Here is an 18018-nt window from a genome sequence, read left to right as displayed (position 1 = left end):
AATTTTAAAAATTAAAAAAAAGAAAATAAGAAAAAGAAAAAGAAAAATGTCTTTTGTATTCTTAATGTCTTACTACAGATTTTTTTTTCATTAAAGGACACCTTAAAAAGAAAATCAATACCTTAGGAATTCTGAGTTCCATTCTTCGGTGACAGCACATAGGGAAAGATGCTAGGGTTTATTTGTTGTTTAGGGAAGTTTTGGTGGTACTGGGATTTGAACTCAGGGCCTATATTTGTTAGGCTGGCATTCTATCACTGCTTAAGCCCAGAAAACTTCTTAATCAAGCAGATTAGTGTTAAGTCCAAGTTAATATCAAGTGTGGGACTTAAGACAAGTTAAATAATCTCTCTCAACCTATACTGCCTGTCTATAAAATAGAAACCACACTGTAAAAGTATTTGAAAGCTGAAATGAGGAAAGGCATTGTTGGCTGACACTGAAAACACTCAGAAAGTGATGGTCCAGGCATACTACGTTGGTCTTTCATGAAAATAAGATCAGCATTAAATGGTTTAGTTTGCCTCTTACCTGAGATTTTGCAGTAAGTGCAAGAGAATGGTAACCACCTGCCTCCAGATGGATGATTTCTTTACCATCCAGACACTTGACACACAATGGTTGAAGTCTTAAAAAACACAAAGTGTTAGGTAGTCTCAATAAGAACCATGACCTTTCTCAAATTACAGTCAAAATCTTCAAGCAAAAAACCCCGAAAACATTAAAATAAAAATAATGGATGTATGCTCACACTACTTTTAAAAATTGTAAATGATTTTGGGAAGGCTTTAATTCAGTCTTTGTCTATCTAATTAACCCCCATAAGTAACTAATTAACCCTCATAATTCAGAATCTGTTAAAAAACAGTAAAACTATCCTGATGCTTCTAAGTGTAGCCATGTGGGAGCCTGAGATCAGGAGGATATGTATGTGTGTGTGTGTGTGTGTGTGTGTGTGTGTGTGTGTGTGTGTGTGTGTGTGTACTGGGGTTTGAACTCAGGACCTGGGCATTGTACCTTAACTTTTGCTCAAAGCTAGTGCACTTGAGCCATAGCTCCACTCCCAGCTTTTTGGTGGTTAAGTGGAGATAGGAGTCTCACTGACTTTCCCCCTCAGGGTAGCTTTGAACTGCAATTCTCAGACCTCAACTTCCTCAGTAGCTAGGATTATTTCAGCAATAGGATTACAGGTGTGGACTACTGGGGTTCCACTTTAGAAGCATTCTGACTTGAGGTTATTTAGGGTATACAGGCAAGAACCCTTTCTTCTCAATCAATTGTTGGGCATGAAGGAACATATACTTGTCACCCTAGTTAACTGGGAGGATTATGTTCTAAGCCAGTGCAGGCAAGAAAGTCAGTAAAAGAAAGAAATCCACTGGCATTTTATTGGAGGAGGGTGAGAAAAGGTCAGACTTCAACTCACAATGCACCTGAAAGCTGGGGATTATAGGCATATACTATCATGCCCAACATAAGTTAAAAATGTTAACCATTCAACTATTTCAATGAAATACCATGTTGTTCCCAATACCATTTTCTGTATTCAAAGATTAACATATATCAAATATTAGAGTGCATATATATATACACACAAACATACACACATACATGCATACACACACTTTTATATATGTATGTCAGGGTTTTTTTTTCTTTAATCAGCGAATAGTGTGTAGTAATATTTAAGAGCTAGATGGGAACCTATTTCCTGTAAGAGGAAATGGATGTGTAGAGATCTTCACAGGAGACAGGTTATTTGTTAAAGCCAGTTCTTATTCCTGAGACTGCTGACTGCACTTACCTTGGCAGCACATCGCCGTGCCCCAGCTGCCCCTCCTTCCCTTTTCCCCAGGTCCACACCTCAGTTCTCAGAGAAGGCAGAAGCGCATCTGCCTCTCCACTGTACGTGGGGGTCAGGACCACTGTTCTTGTTTTCACCCGAGCAGCCTTTCTTAAGAGCCTGGGGGAAACTGAAAACAACCAAGAGATGGAGAGACAGTCTAGAAAGTATGGAAGATGATGTTTTGATAAACTGAAATTTTTCCAGAAAATACAATAATATGGTAAATCTGAAGATTGTTCTATAAACTCTCTACAAAAGAGGGAATATACGGACAAATGAATTTGTTAAGTATTCCCTACAAACTTTTATTCGCCTGCTATTTCCCCTGCAGAGACTCATACATATTAGTATACAGAAAGTGATGTCAAGTCCAGAAATTAAAGACCTCATTTATATTTAACACATCCACGCTGCCAATCACTTGGCCACAGAATATTTTTCTATGTAAAATCTAGCGACATCCTATAGAATTTAAATTCTTAAGAATATGATGAACAAAGAACTACACTAAAGCTGACAAATATTTTCTCTGCTTCAAAGCAATTAAAAACTAAGACTTTTAATATGGTCTTGCATGAAAACATGTATGTCTGTGTGTGTGGGGTATGTATGAAAATAAAAGAAAAAACAGCTGGAATTATTTTAAAAGGTAGGCTAGGAGGGAGAAGGGAGAGCCAGAAAGGGTGAGGCTGAGGGGGCATATTATATACATGTGTGGAAATGTCATAGTGAACCCTCCCTTTAACAATCAATGTACATTAATTTTTAAAAAGTGGTTTTTTTGGGGCTGGGAATATGGCCTAGTGGCAAGAGTGCTTGCCTCGTATACATGAAGCCCTGGGTTCGATTCTCCAGTACCACATATACAGAAAATGGCCAGAAGTGGCGCTGTGGCTCAAGTGGCAGAGTGCTAGCTTTTTTTTTTTTTTTTTTTTGGCCAGTCCTGGGCCTTGGACTCAGGGCCTGAGCACTGCCCCTGGCTTCTTCCCGCTCAAGGCTAGCACTCTGCCACTTGAGCCACAGCGCCGCTTCTGGCCGTTTTCTGTATATGTGGTGCTGGGGAATCGAACCTAGGGCCTCGTGTATCCGAGGCAGGCACTCTTGCCACTAGGCTATATCCCCAGCCCCCAGAGTACTAGCTTTGAGCAAAAAGAAGCCAGGGACAGAAGCAGGGACAAAGCATTTTTTTAACAAACTTATCTAAATCTTGTCCACTCATCAATGGCAAGTTAAATTATAAAGAAAGGTTTTAAAGAAAAGTTCTGTGGTTATTTCTAAAGCTCTGTTAAAAAACCACTGCTTTAGTAAACCACTATGAAATGAAACTCAGCTTAAATATTTGGGAATATTAATTCCTAAGTTATTAATGTTTATTTTAGTAGTTATTAACTAGTTGATATTAATGAAATTAATGACTTGCTGATCAGTACAGTTATTAACACTAAATTCTTAATTTCTTAAAATACAGCATGTGATGGGGGATTCACCAAAGACGTACCTTGTGACAGCAGTCCCGGGAGGGAAAGTCTGCGGCTGCCTCCCTCTGATTCTTCCTCTCTGATATCCACGAGACTCGAACTTTTCTTTCCTTGCATGGATTCCTGTTTAACCTGTTCTTCTCTACTATCTTTCAGACCTTCGGGGCCTGTCTGAATTCCAGTTTCACAAGGGGCTGTGCTATAAAAGTTCATAACTTTCTTTAGAGACAAGGCCCCAGCTTCATACGTAGCTGCTACTCTCACACCAACAGCAGATGCACAAGAGACAACCAGGCTGTTGAGGGCTGAGGTGCTTGTGGTTGGTGGGCTGTGAAGATTAGGAACTGCTTCTTCTACAAGAGGCTAAAACATGCACACAGAAAAGTACATAAAAATACAAGCCCATGTTTGTATGTATGAAAATGTAGCAATAAAACCTGTTGAAGGGGCTGGGAATATGGCCTAGTGGCAAGAGTGCTTGTCTCATATACATGAAGCCCTGGGTTCAATTCCCCAGCACCCATATACAGAAAACGGCCAGAAATGGCGCTGTGGCTCAAGTGGCAGAGTGCTAGCCTTGAGCAAAAAGAAGCCAGGGACAGTGCTCAGGCCCTGAGTCCAATGCCCCAGGACTGTCAAAAAACAAAAACAAAACAATAAAACCTGTTGAAATGGTTTTAGGAAGGAGTAGGGGGATAAGAGAAATTGATGGAGGCAAGACTGGAATACTTTTCTACATGTATAGATACGTCACAAGGAAACCCCTTTTGTACATTTGCTAATTAAAAATGCAATCCCTTATAAAACAAGAAGTCAATAAAAAGAAAATTTAATGTTCACCATTACTTGCATATTAAATGATGGATTCACCAGGCATGATGGTGCCTGTTAAGAACCCCAGTATTCAGGAGGCTGAAATAGGAGGATCATGAGTTCCAATCCAACCTGGGATGCATAGTGAGAATTTCCTTTTTTTTAATCTAAAACATGAGAAGTTTCAAATCCTTTCTAATAACAGACCTAATAGATAATATAGACATTGTACTCAAAATACAGTTCCTTACCAAAAGTAGTTTGAACTGAGTACCAGTGGTTCATTCCTAGCTACTGAGAGGGTACTGAGATCTGAGAATTTCAGTTCAAAGCCAGCCTAGGCAGACAAACTCTTACCTACAATTAACAAGCAAAAACCTAGAAGTGAGCCAGGTGCTGGTAGCTCAGACCTGTAATCCTAGCTACTCAAGAGGTTGAGATCTGAGGATCAGGGCAGGAAAGTCCAATAAGCTACTCAGAAAAAGCCAGAAATGTTGCTGTGGAACAAGTGGTAGAGTGCTAGCCTTGAGCACAAAGAGGTTCAGGGACAGCACCCAGGCCCTGAGTTCAAGCCACAGGACAGGAAAAAAAAAAAAGCTAGAAGTGGTAGGTGCCAGCCATGAGCGAAAAAGCTAAACAAGAGCTTCAGGCTCTAAGTTCAAGAGTACTGGAACATACACACAAAAATAAGTACTTCCCTTTTTCAAAGGTCTTATCTTTCATATTTAAAAATAAGCTCTAGCTGCTCTTGTAAAATTAAGCACAGGAAAGGGGGAGAGGAGGATATACAGTGACTTTAATAAGTCCCCCCCCCCAAAAAAAACGACCTTTATTACTGATCACTTTCAGCAAATTTTATGAAAATTGCTAGCAGAAAAAATTAGTTACTAAGGGAAAAAATCCTTTTCTAAAATGTTTTATAATGGAAATTCACACCTAATGTATTCTTAATAACCTATCACTCCTCAAAGCATGTTCTCAAGTTTCTTACTGTCTTATCAATCAGTTATTTTCCATGAACAAGCAGGTAAACAAGCTTTAGGCCTACCTTTGTTCTGGTTACCATAGAGGGTAAATGTGACAAGTTAATAATTGAGAGTAAATGTGGCAAGTTAATAATTAAACATATTTTTAGTGTGCTTCATAGATCTGTTTTCTACTATCTTAGTGAGAAATAGGTTGTGATTTCAGCTACGAAGTATCAGTTTACTAAAAGGAAAAACCATTAAATATATGTAACAAACACATATACACAAAGGCTTTTGGCATACACGAATAGTTACAATGAAAAATTTGCTTCAAATTCTACCCCAAAACTCCAAATTCTTCATGAGTTGGTTATAGATTTAAATATTATTTACAAGGAATGAATTAAATTTAAAAGGAACACACAATGCTAAAAATAGCATAGAAATGTAATTATTTCACAAAATAAAAATGTTTAATGTTAATTTCAATGGTATCTTCATAGTTATATACAATAAACTGTGTGTGTATGTGTGTATGTATGAGAGCTTGATTTAATCATGGTCTTGCACTCTCATTCAGCTTGCTTTCTCATGGCTAGTAATCTACCACTTGAGCCTTTCCTCTAACCCAGTTTTCTGCCACATAATTGGAGGAGTCCAGTGAACTTTTCTGCCTGAGCTGACTTCAAAACATGATCCTTCAGATCTCAGCTTCCTGAGTGGCTAAAATTACAGGTGTGAACCACTGGTACCTGGCTTGCTGTATACAATCTTTATCAAAATATTACAATAAAGTACTTTTAAAAAGAAAAAAAAAAGTTTGGCTATTTCTATTTTTTTTTGGTTGGTTTTTTGGGGGTTTTTTTGTTTTTGTTTTTGTTTTTTGCCAGTCCTGGGAACTCAGGGCCTGAGCACTGTCCCTGGCTTCTTTTTGCTCAAGGCTAGCACTCTGCCACTTGAGACACAGCGCCACTTCTGGCTGCTTTCTGTATATGTGGTGCTGGGGAATTGAACCCAGGGCCTCATGTATACGAGGTGAGCACTTTACGAGGTGGGCCATATTCCCAGCTATTTGGCTATTTCTAAAGCAAGCTCATCATGACATCTTTCAGCATTATAAAGGCACAGAACTTAAACATGTACACTTCTGAATACAGGTTCATTCTCTATCTAGGCTTGCCTAAGAAAACAGAATTGCAAACTTACAAAACACTGTGTGTTACCAAACCTCATTTCAAAGGAGGAAATGTACATAGAGGAAATGTACATAGAGATTTACTTCTGAAATATCTTCATTATAAAATTGAGCAGGTACCTGAGGTGGTGGTGTTTTTTCACTCTGCTCTGAGTCTTCCTTTATTGAATGATCTGACAGTTTCTTCAAGTACTCATTTACAGCCTTGGTGTTGGGGTATGATGGTAAGTTTCTGGCAGAAGAAATTTCAGTTGTTCCTTCGACATTTTGATGGGAGGAAATGGCATTGTCACTTGCAGTCTCCACACTTCCCACGTTCAATTCAGTTGGAACAGGCAGACCAGTTTCTACAAGAGGGTTCTCAAATACTTCTCCCTGACTGTCAACGGTCTTGGTGGAGGGGCTGGTGGCTGTGCTGGCATGGTTTTCTGCCTGGGATTCTGACAGTGTCACCCCTAAGGGGCAGCAATGGCTGTCTGATATAATCACATGGTCTTCTTTGTCGGTCATGGTAATTAGGAGCTGGCTGCACTGGTTGCATCTTTCGGGGACTGGCTTCAGATCCTGGGAAGGGAGGCATTGCACAAGGGCTAGGCTGTGGAAAGCACCACAGGCAACTTGTAGCACCACTCGCCCAGCAAGGTGTTCTATCTTTTGTGGCTTTGTCACTGGGAAGGTGGTGGTGATGAGGCCCAGCTGGCAACCAGTACCCCATGCCCAAATCTCTCTGCTTATTGACAATGCCAGAGTATGCTCCTCGCCACATGCCAACTGCAAAATTCTGACTGCTAACAAAGGACTGGTCTCGGAATCAGAAATGCTAACGGGGGTCGGTTCTGACACATACTGCTGGTTAGCTACTGCACACTGGCCAGCAGAGTTCTCCCCCCACATGTATACTATGCCACTATCTGTCACTGCTCCATTGTGGAAACTCCCTGTTGCCACAGTAACAACGTGATGCCCAACCAAAGCATTTTCTAGAATGGGGCTACTTGGACAAACTTCTGCTGGTTCACTTCTCCAGGCAAGGGTCCCAAAGCTGTAGACCTCACCATCTAAAGATTAAAAAAGAAAACAACAACAAGTTAGTGAATTAACTATAAATTTTATCAGCAAACTTCTAGTCCCCCCTAGTTTAACAAAATATATTGTTTTTCTCTTTTAATTCCTAAGGCACAGTTGTAGACATTTTGTACAAGCACATAATACTTCATTTTTAAACAAATAATAATTTTCTCCCCACTTAATATTGGGGTTTGAATTGAGGGACTTACACTTGCTAGTGCTCTACTACCTAAGCCACATACTCAATCCTTTTTACTTTATTTTTCTGATAGGTTCTCCTGCTTTTTTGCCCAGGATAGTCTCTAAATGTAATTCTTCTACCTCTGCATCCTGACAACGTGCAATTACAGACATTTGCTACCATTTCCAATAGAAATAACATCATTTAACTCTCTAATACGCTAAAATTTACAAACTATAAGAGGTACAGCATTACTTCTTTCTTCAAACTCATTCTACAAACTTCCAGCATGAAACCACTACTAGTGGTGATTATATAAGCAGCACCCAAGCAAGTATTCAAAGATAAAATCATAATGTTAAGCAGAAGATAAAAGAGACAACATTCACTAATGTTTACAACATTCATTACTGAACAAGTCAGAACACCAGAAAACATGCAATAAAAACACTTAAAATTTGAGCCAAGTGCCAGTGGCTCATTGTTTGTAATCCTAGGTACTTGGAAGGTGAAGAATGGGAGGATGGAGATTTGAGGCCAGCCCTGAAAAAAGGGTTTTGCGATCCTATCTCAACCAATAGCTGAGTTCAGTGGTATACATCTGTCATCCCAGCTATAGAAAGAAACATAAGGCATGGTGCAATTGTTAGAGCCCTGCCTAGAAAGTACAAAGTTCTAAATTCAAATTCTCATGTGACCAGAAAGAAAAAAAGAGAAACATTTTTGCTAAAACTAGGAAGTTAGTTTTATGCCTCTAAGCTGTACAGAAAGCCACAGTGTTGTATCAAGACATAAACATACTATAGGTAATTTAATGGTAGAAATAGACATATGCTATATACAAAATAGCTTTTCTGAGATGTGATTTGTTTAAAAGGCAAATCATCACAACAAAATAAAAAAAAGGAAGTGTACCAAATGACTGGCTAGCTTTAGAACTAAAATGAAAGGTATCCAGTGAATTGGATACACACAAATGGCAATAACTTGTGTCCAGGTATGTTACAAGTCTTAATTTTACTGTTCAATAAGTATTGTAGGAGTTCGGATCATGTGCACCTAATCCATGCTGGCTAAAAGGACAAATAGAGCAGACTCTGTTTCAAAAAAATCAGAAAAATAAATGGATCAAAGATTTTACCACAGGGTTGTTGTTTTTGTTTGTTTTGCTGTTGTTGTTTTTTTTCCGGTCAGTTGCGGGGATTGAACTCAAGGGTCAGGGTGCTGTCCCTGCGCCTCTTTGTGCTCAAGGCTAGTACTCTACCACTTGAGCCACAGCACTGCTGGTTTTTGGGTGGTTAATTGGAGATAAGAGTCTCACAGGGACTTTTCTGCTGGGCTGGCTTTGAACTGTGATCCTCAGATCTCAGCCTCCAGAGTAGTGAGGAATTACTGTCATGAGCCACTGGTGCCTGGCTTTGGCCACTGGCTTTTAAAAATATTGAACTAGGGCTGGGGATATGGCCTAGTGGCAAGAGTGCTTGCCTCCCATACGTGAGGCCCTGGGTTCAATTCCCCAGCACCACATATACAGAAAACGGCCAGAAGTGGTGCTGTGGCTCAAGTGGCCGAGTGCTAGCCTTGAGCAAAAAGAAGCCAGGGACAGTGCTCAGGCCCTGAGTCCAAGCCCCAGGACTGGCAAAAAAAAAAAAAAAATTATATATATATATATATTGAACTAAATCCACTATCCCTTCTTTGTCATAAGACTAAGACTTTTTTTTACCCATCCTGGGGCTTGAACTCTGGGCCTGGGCTCTGTCCCTGAGCTTCTTTGGCTCAAGGCTAGTGCTCTAACACCAGAGCCACAGCTCTACTTCTGGCTTTTTCTGAGTAGTTTATTAGAGATAAAAGTCTCATGGACTTTCCTGCCCAGACTGGCTTTCAGCAGCAATTGCTGGATCTCAGTCTCCTGAGTAGCTAGGATTACAGGCATAAGCCACTGGCACCTGGCTTACTCATTTTATTTTTTTAATAAAGAGAGAAATCTTTTCCCACAAGGCAACAACTGACTTGATGATGAAACAAACATAAATTTTACTTTTGACCTATTATTCTATGTGGCAGATATATTTACACATTAAAATGTATAAACTACAATACATCACAACATCAATGTAAGAAAGAACACAATAGTAGCTAGAGGGAAGATAGGAACGGTTAGTAGGGAACATATAATTTTAAGATACAGAATATTAATAAGCTAACTGGTTAAAATCTTTTAAACTTTTCTCCCAACTGATAAATGCAACAACATACTTAAGTCTTTCAATTAACATTATTCTAGCAAGAACAATACTGCTAAGAAACAGTATTTAGATCTCCACTTTGTTTCTAAACTAGAGCAAATGAAAAAATGGTGAATCAATGGACATGCATAGAATTGTAAGCTTTGATCAAATTAAGTAGACAAAAACCAGAAAAAGTTTAGCATTCAATCAGTACCATTTCCTCACCTAGAAAAGATCTGAAGATCTTGCACTGTACTATTTTCAAGCATCCTGTGTAAAATGAGATCTTTCATGTTTGGTTTGGTTTCTTTCTTTTTTTTTTTTTTGTACTGGAAACTGAACCCATGGCTTTGTATATGCTAAACACATTCTACCTTTGAGCTACATAGATGCCAGCCAAGCTGAGTTTTTGGGGCCTTTGACAATACCAGGCTATTGTTTAACTATGTATATTTGAAACATAGCCCTCTAATTGTCTCAATTTTAAAGACACGATTATAGATTTTAAAGATATCACATTTATGAAGGGTTTCCAAATACTTTATTGAAGGTTTCCAAATATGTTAATGAAGACATTTCAAATATTTTATTGAAAATAAAGCTGGGTGCCGATGGCTCACGCCTGTATTCCTAGCTACTCAGAAGGCTGAGATCTGAGGATCATGATTCAAAGCCAGCCCAGGCAGGAAAGTCCGTAAGACTCTTCTCTCTGATTAATCACCAGAAAACCAGGAAGTATTGCTGTGGCTCAAAGTGGTAGAATGCTATCCTTGAACGAAAGAGCTCAGGGACAGCACCCAGGCCCTGAGTTCAAGCCCCACAATCCACCAAAAAGAAAACAAGAAAGAGTAAGTGCAACTTTCCATATAAATCGTAGCATATATTTCTATTTCAGATGCACAGGTTTTTATAACATGCTTTTGTGTGCTGTTATTTATGCCTGGGAAAATTACACTTTGTATTGCTAAGTGGCTTAAGCAGGATTTGAGAACCAGGGATATAGGTCAGCAGTAGACAGCCTATCTATCCATGTGAGTCCTTTATATGATCCCTAGCACCAGAAGGAAAAAAAAAAAAAAAAAACAGCCTTTGAAATCAGACCCTGTTCCAATTCTGACTCTAACTCTGATACTTTTAATGGCTGTGGATAATTGTAACAATTATTTAACCTTTCTGATATTCAATTTCCTTATCATTAAAGAGTGATATGGTAAAGGTTCAGTGAGATAATACAGGGAAAATGCTTAATTATTAGTACTGACGGGCTGGGGATATGGCCTAGTGACAAAAGTGCTTGGCCTCGTATACATGAGGCCCTGGGTTCAATTCCCCAGCACCACATATACAGAAAATGGCCAGAAGTGGCGCTGTGGCTCAAGTGGCAGAGTGCTAACCTTGAGCAAAAAGAAGCCAGGGACAGTGCTCAGGCCCTGAGTCCAAGCCCCAGGACTGGCCAAAAAAAAAAAAAAAAAAAAAAAAATTTATTAGTACTGACATGCAATTGTATAATAAACATTAGGTATTATTAGCAATATTGTTCTGATATAGTAAATGAGTAAAAGCTACAGCAAAGGAATCCCTGAATAGGAAAGCTTTTTATTTATTTTTTTCTCTTATTTATTGTCAAAGTGATGTACAGAGAGGTTACAGTTTCATATGTTAGGCCTTGGGTACATTTTTTGTACTGTTTGTTATCTCCTCCCTCATTCCTCCCTCCCCCCTCCCCCTTACCCTCTCCCCCCATGAGTTGTTCAATTGGTTTAGACCAAACAGTTTTGCAAGTATTGCTTTTGAAGTCATTTGTCTTTTTTACCCTGTGTGTCTCGATTTTGATATTCCCTTTCACTTCCCTAGTTCTAATACCAGTATATACAGTTTCCAATGTACTCAGATAGTGTGGGTACAACCACAGGAAGGGGATACAAGAAGATCATCAACAATAGAAGCTACGGTTTCACATGGCATGTTGAAAGTAATTACAACAGTGATATAACAGTCGTTTCCATAACATGGAGTTCATTTCACTTAGCATCATCTTACGCATTCATAAGGGCATAGCTATTAGGCGTTTGTGATCCTCTGCTGTGTGACTAACCTAAACCTGTGCTAATTATTCTCTATGAGGGAGACCACAGAGTCCATGTTTCTTTGGGTCTGGCTCATTTCACTTAGTATAATTTTTTCAAAGTTCTTCCATTTCCTTATGAATGGGGCAATGTCATTCTTTTTGATGGAGGCATAAAATTCCATTGTGTATATGTACCACATTAGGAAAGCTTTTTATAAGGATACTGTGTTTACTACTATAAGATGTCAAAGCTCTAATTCTCCTTTCTGTTCTAGTTAATGGGATATCTTAAGTTTGATCCATTTATTTTTCTGATATTTTTGAAACAGAGTCTGCTCTATTTGTCCTTTTAGCCAGCATGGATTAGGTGCACATGATCCGAACTCCTACAATACTTATTGAACTTCTGATCAAAGGAGTAAAATGCATTTTGAAAATAAAAGGGTCTAAGCTCCAGCAAAGATCAGTAAGAACCAATAGTATTTAATAACCCATTTTGAGCATCTATTAGCATTCAGTTAAGTATTTGTTCAGTCATTCTTTTCTTTCATGTGTTTTTTTAGGACTTGAACTCAGTACCTGACACTTTCCCCTCATTGGCTAGTACTCTACCAACTAAGCCACGCCTCCAATACCAAGTCATTATTTTCAATACCTTCAGTCAGAAGTACTCCATGTTTCACTCCCAGGGCTGCTTGTAGAACAGTCTTTCCTCCCCAGCCTGGCAACCTCTCTGGTGTTAGGGAAAAGGATCCTGCCTGCCAGACATGGACCAAGCCTCTTTCTTTGGATCCTTCTGCCTCTGTTGAGCTACAAACATTAAAAAAAAAAAAAAAAAAAAAAGGCTTAACTTGTAACTGCTCTAAATTTTTTTTTTTTGAGGTACTGGGGTTTGAACTCAGGGCCTTGTACTTGTTAGACAGGTACTCTACCACTTGAGACATACCTGCAGTCCACTGTAATTCAGAACTTCAGAACTGTATCTTTTGTTCTTAATTCTTATCCTCAGATTAGACCTTTTATCAGCAGATGGGTCGCATAGCTTAATTATTACCTACTTATACTTTGGCTATGCCACAGGAGCCAAGGCAAAGTAACTACTTAAACGACATGATAGAGGATAATTGAAACCTACAAATTAGTTTTAGGAAGTATATAAAATGGACTATTTTTAGAAGTGTTATGATTTGGTAGCAACAAATATCAAGATTCAACTTCTCAATACTTTAACACTTGCTTAAATATTAAAGTTATCTGCAGGTATGCCTCAATTAGTAGAGTGCTTGTCTAGTGAGCACAAGGCTGAGTTCAAACTCTAGTGCTGTGATGATTGATTGATTGGTTGGTAGTAAAGTTATATCACAGATTGAAGTATTATTTTTTTAAATCTGTTTATAGTTGGTAGAAAGTATTTGATGAGAAAAATATAAGGAATAGGGCTGGGGGAAATGGATAAAGTAACACAGTACAAGGCCCAGAGTTCAAATCCCATTATCACACACAAAAAGAGAACAATATGAAGAAGTTCTTATTTTACTTTATGCTGACTTTAAATCTATAATTACTACTTAAACTTTTTTTTTGGGGGGGGGTGGGTGGTTGTAGGGCTTTAACTCTGGGCCTTGGCACTGTGCCTGAGCTCTTCAGCTTTAGGCTAGCACTCTACCACTTGAGCCACAGCACCACTTCCATACTTAAACTTTTTAAATGTTTTTATGTATAAATGACACAACTGTACAAATTCACAGAGTACAACTGGATATTTCAATACATGTATACAATGTGTGATGATGAGATCAGGATAACTGGTATATTCACTACCTCAAACCTTTGTATCATTTCTTTGATTTGTGAACATTCAAAACCCTCTCTACTATTTTGAAATACATCACTTGTCATTCATAGCTACTATCCTGTTCAATAGACCACTATAAGCTATTCTTTCCATCTAAATGCACCTTGTACTTGCTAATCATTCTCTCTCCACCCCTGCTTCAGTCTCATCCTTGCCAACCTCTGGTGATCATTATTCCATTCTATTATGAAATCAACTTTATATCTTCTGTGTGTGTGTGTGTGTGTGTGTGAGAGAGAGAGAGAGAGAGAGAGAGAGAGAGAAAGAGAGAGAGAGAGAAACAGAATGGTTTTGTCTTTCTGTATTTGACTTATTTTACTTAACAAAAGGCCCACTTCTGTTGTTGCAAAGGATAGGATTTTATTCTTTTTTTGACTGAATCTAGTCCACTCTGAAAATGTCTCACATTTTCTTTTCCCAATTTTACCTCTATAGGCATTTAGATTGATTTCATATCTTGGTTATCATGAACACATCTGCAATAACCAAGAAGTACAGATACCTTTCAAAGTACTTATTTCCTTCCTTACTCCACAGTGAGACTGTTAGATACAGAGTAGTCTTATTTGCAGTTGCTGTGCTTTTTTAAGGAGTCTCGTATACTATTTTTCTCATTATTTTGATTTTTTAAAATAAAATTTATAACAAATAACGATAAAATCCTTTATGCTTTACTTATCATCTAGCCAAAGAATTCTATCTATCTGATGACTTCAGGTCAAAGAATACAAAGAAGCTATATGATAAAGACCATAAAGACCTAACAGTTCCCCTTCTAAGAAAAGGGCACATTAGGATATCCTAAGTCTCCTTTACAGAACTGTCCTATATGTCACACATGGGGATTTTTTGTCTTTTCAGTTTTTTTTGTCTAGAAGACAGATGCTAAATTGTTAAACCATGGATCTATGGGTTGCAAACTGCAAATTTAACCTTTCTTTCTTCTGTAGTTTTGTTGAGTATGTACTGGTGGTTTTGGACTCAGGGCTTCATGCTTATTAGGTAGGCACTCCATTTTGAGTGCATGGCTTGAGCCATGCCTCCAGCCCTGTAATTCATTTTCTAAGGATAGAGTACTGCAACTAATGAGTAATAAGGCTACCTTTGAAGTCTGAAATTATTTCTGAGTGGGTAAAAAAAGACTACCAGAGTTTTAAATGATGAAGACAGTGCCTTGGCAATAAGCATAACAAGCTAACAACAAAGCTCATCATTAATGGACTTTATTGAAATAATTTTCTTTCTTTACCTATCAACTATGATTGTCGCAATGTCCTCTCAACCACTGTCAAAAAGAAAATGAAACTGAAGAAAAGTTAGACTCACATAGAGTTGCCTGTTGTGTTTTCCAGGAAGAATAAAGGAAAACAAAGAAATGATTTTACCTTTTCTTCTTTGAGTCCATCGGTCACGGGGAATTCTCCATCACAAAATCATTCCCTTTTTGCAAAAGGCATATTAAGACCTAAATGAGAAAACATTAGTTCAGCATAAAAAAATCAGTGAAAGAATGAATGCCTTGCTATTTTATTCCTCAGATTAGGAGGGGGGAAAAAGGCAGACCTCTAACAAATATACATTCACTGGACAAAAAATATACAGAGAAACTATTTAAATTATTTCTTATCCTGCCTACCAAAATCAAATATCTAGACTAAGTCTGCCTACTGAACTTATAGAAATGCAAGTTGACCACCAAACATAATGTCAAAGAAGAAAAGCCTACCTACAACAGTGTCCTGTTCTAGTCAACTAATTTTTTGTTTTGAAGTTAGTTCACCCTACAAATCATTTAAGTACAAAAATTACAAACACATGGACAATGTCACTAAGGTTATGTTTATACAAGAAGAAGTATATATTAATTTTACTAATGGCCCAGATTAAAATAATTTTTCAGGAATATACAAAAAATTTTATCATTTCTACCAGCTGAGTGCCAGTGACTCATGCCTGTAATCCTAGCTATACCCAGGAGGCTGAGATCTAAGGTTCACTATTTGAAGCCATCCCAAGCAGAAGTCCAAGACATTCTTATCTCCAATTAACCATCAAAAAAAAAAAAAAGCCAGAAAAGCCAGAAGTAGAACTGTGGCTCTAGTAGTAGGGTGCTACCCTTGAGCACAAAAACTCAGGGACAACACCCAGGTCCTGAGTTCAAGCTCCAGGACTGATTTTTAAAAAAGTTTTCTACTTATTAAAGGGGGAGTGGGGGGAAGAAAGGTGGGCGAAAAAAAGAGGGAGGGGGGAACAAGTTTGACAAGAAATGTACTAACTTATTATGTATGTAAATGTAATCCCTCTGTATATCACCTTGACAATAAAATTTTTTAATAAAACAAAAAAACAAGAAAAAACTTAGCCAGATGCCAGTGGCTCATGCCTGTAATCCTACTCAGGAAGCTAAGATCTAAGGATGGTGGTTCAAAGCCAGCCTGGTTAAGAAAGTCTGTGAAACTTGTATTGCCAATAAACTACTTACAAAAAGGTAGAAGTGGTGCTGTGGTTCAGGTAGTAAAGTACTAGCCTTGAACCAAAGAAGTTCAGAGTTCAAGGACAAGGACCAGCTCCCCCCCCAAAAAAAAGTATATATATATATATATATATATATATATATATATATATATATATATATATACACATATATATATATATATCAGTATTTCCCTCAATCTGAACCTCAATTCAATACTAATATGCCTCATAATCCAAAGGGCTAGCAGAAGTTTGCATTTTAAATTTATTGTTTTTAAATCTACCATTCAAAAATAAAGCCAGACATCTGGATGGCTGAGTGTGGTGGTACACACCTGTAATCTCAGCATTCAGCAGGGAGAGCCATGAGGCAATAAATTCAAGGCTAGCCCAAACTGGAAAAAAAAAAAAATTGCACCATTCAATGAAGTACTGAAAAATATGGCCTGTAAGTTTAGAAAGTCAATGTTGAAAAAAAACATGAGAAAAATAAACAAAAAATCGCTGAGTGCCTTTCAACTCAGAAATTCACTGTGTGTATGTGTGCGCGCTCGTGCGCGCGCACGTGCTAGTCCTGAGGCTAACACTCAAAGGCCAGGTGCTGTCCCTGAACTTTTGTGCTCAAGGCTAGTGCTTTACCACATGAGTCACAGGTCCACTTTCAGCTTTTTGGTGGTTAATTGGAGAAAAGTCTCAAAGAATTTTCCTGCTGGGACTGGCTTCAAAGTCACTACCTCAGATCTCAGCCTCCTGAGTAGCTAGAGCTCAGCCCAGAAATACACAATATTTAGGAGCATCAAAACTCATGAAAAATGAAGTGGGGCACTGATGGCTCATGCCTGTAATCCTAACTATTCAGAAGGCTGAGATCTTGGGCGGTGGCAGGGGGGTGGCGGGGAGGGATTCTCATGAAAAATGAAGTCTTATTTTTGTTTAAAAAAAAAAAAAAGCCAAAAGTGGAACTGTGACTCAAATGGGTTAGCCTTAAGCAGGGACAAGAAAAAAAAAAAAGTTCAAGCCCCAGGACAGGCACAAAAAAAAAAAAAAGACTGTGGCCAAATCTGTGATTTTTCTGCCAAAGGGTAGAGTATGGTCACTGTGTTCTGCAGAGTCCATACCAGCAGGAGTGGTCTATGGTCCATCTGTTTACTTCAGGTGCCAGAGAATTCTTACCATTTCCCATCTGGTAACTACAGGAAACTACTTCCTACCTAGTGCTTATTTTAGAAAGATTTTGAATCACTCAAAGTTGGATGAAGGGTACCAGGTAAACAAGATAAATATGAATACATGTAATGTTCTTTAATAAACAGAATCATTAAGTGCTATTATATTTCATACCTTATAATAATTAGCTCTATTCAAAGTGCATTTCATGATACGCCAGATCTAGCTGGTGCTCACTTATCAGTGATCAAGGAATTGCTGTCCCCATGACTAGCATTCAACAATCTCTAACAGAAGCCAGAAAATTCCTCCAGGAGGACAAGGAGGTATACACCCTATTTCTCACAATGGATTCACCATATGTAAACTGAATTGTTCCTTAGAGCCTAGCAACAAAATGTTCAAAACTGGCTATGATAGTGTATTTCTGTTATCCTAGCACTTCAGAGGCTGAGGCAGAATTCACAGTTTCAAGCCAGTCTGGACAAGATTCAGATTCAAAACCAAACAAACAAACAAAAAACTTGAGAATCTTTTGCAAATGTTATAGTCAATGAATATTTATTTAGTGTCTGATTCTTGAACACAGAGTTTTCTTAGGTTAATTATAACAATCCATATTTCTACCACTACTAATTTTTTAAGTCCCAAATAAATTAAAGCTCTCCAACCT

General features: G+C 38.2%; 1 protein-coding gene across 4 annotated transcripts in view; it reads right to left on the bottom strand.

The window, feature by feature from the left end:
- Nucleotides 1-18018, bottom strand: part of Als2 (alsin Rho guanine nucleotide exchange factor ALS2) — a 78477-nt gene that overhangs the window by 50769 nt on the left and 9690 nt on the right. For 2 of the 4 annotated variants that reach the window (XM_048344952.1, XM_048344953.1), the window contains exons 2-7: nt 15089-15168; nt 12504-12658; nt 6421-7358; nt 3345-3687; nt 1805-1973; nt 532-628 (exon numbers count right to left, since the gene is read on the bottom strand). In XM_048344952.1, the coding sequence (XP_048200909.1) occupies nt 532-628; nt 1805-1973; nt 3345-3687; nt 6421-7358; nt 12504-12658; nt 15089-15108 (1722 nt within the window). In that variant the 5' untranslated portion in view covers nt 15109-15168. Of the gene's footprint in view, nt 1-531; nt 629-1804; nt 1974-3344; nt 3688-6420; nt 7359-12503; nt 12659-15088; nt 15614-18018 lie in introns of those variants that run through there. The other 2 variants (XM_048344954.1, XM_048344951.1) reach the window with 2 other exon arrangements.

This window comes from Perognathus longimembris, chromosome 4 (assembly GCF_023159225.1).
Source record: "Perognathus longimembris pacificus isolate PPM17 chromosome 4, ASM2315922v1, whole genome shotgun sequence".
NCBI lineage: Eukaryota > Metazoa > Chordata > Mammalia > Rodentia > Heteromyidae > Perognathus > Perognathus longimembris.
Note: the sequence above shows the minus strand (reverse complement) of the source record. Positions and strands in the feature narration are given on the sequence as shown.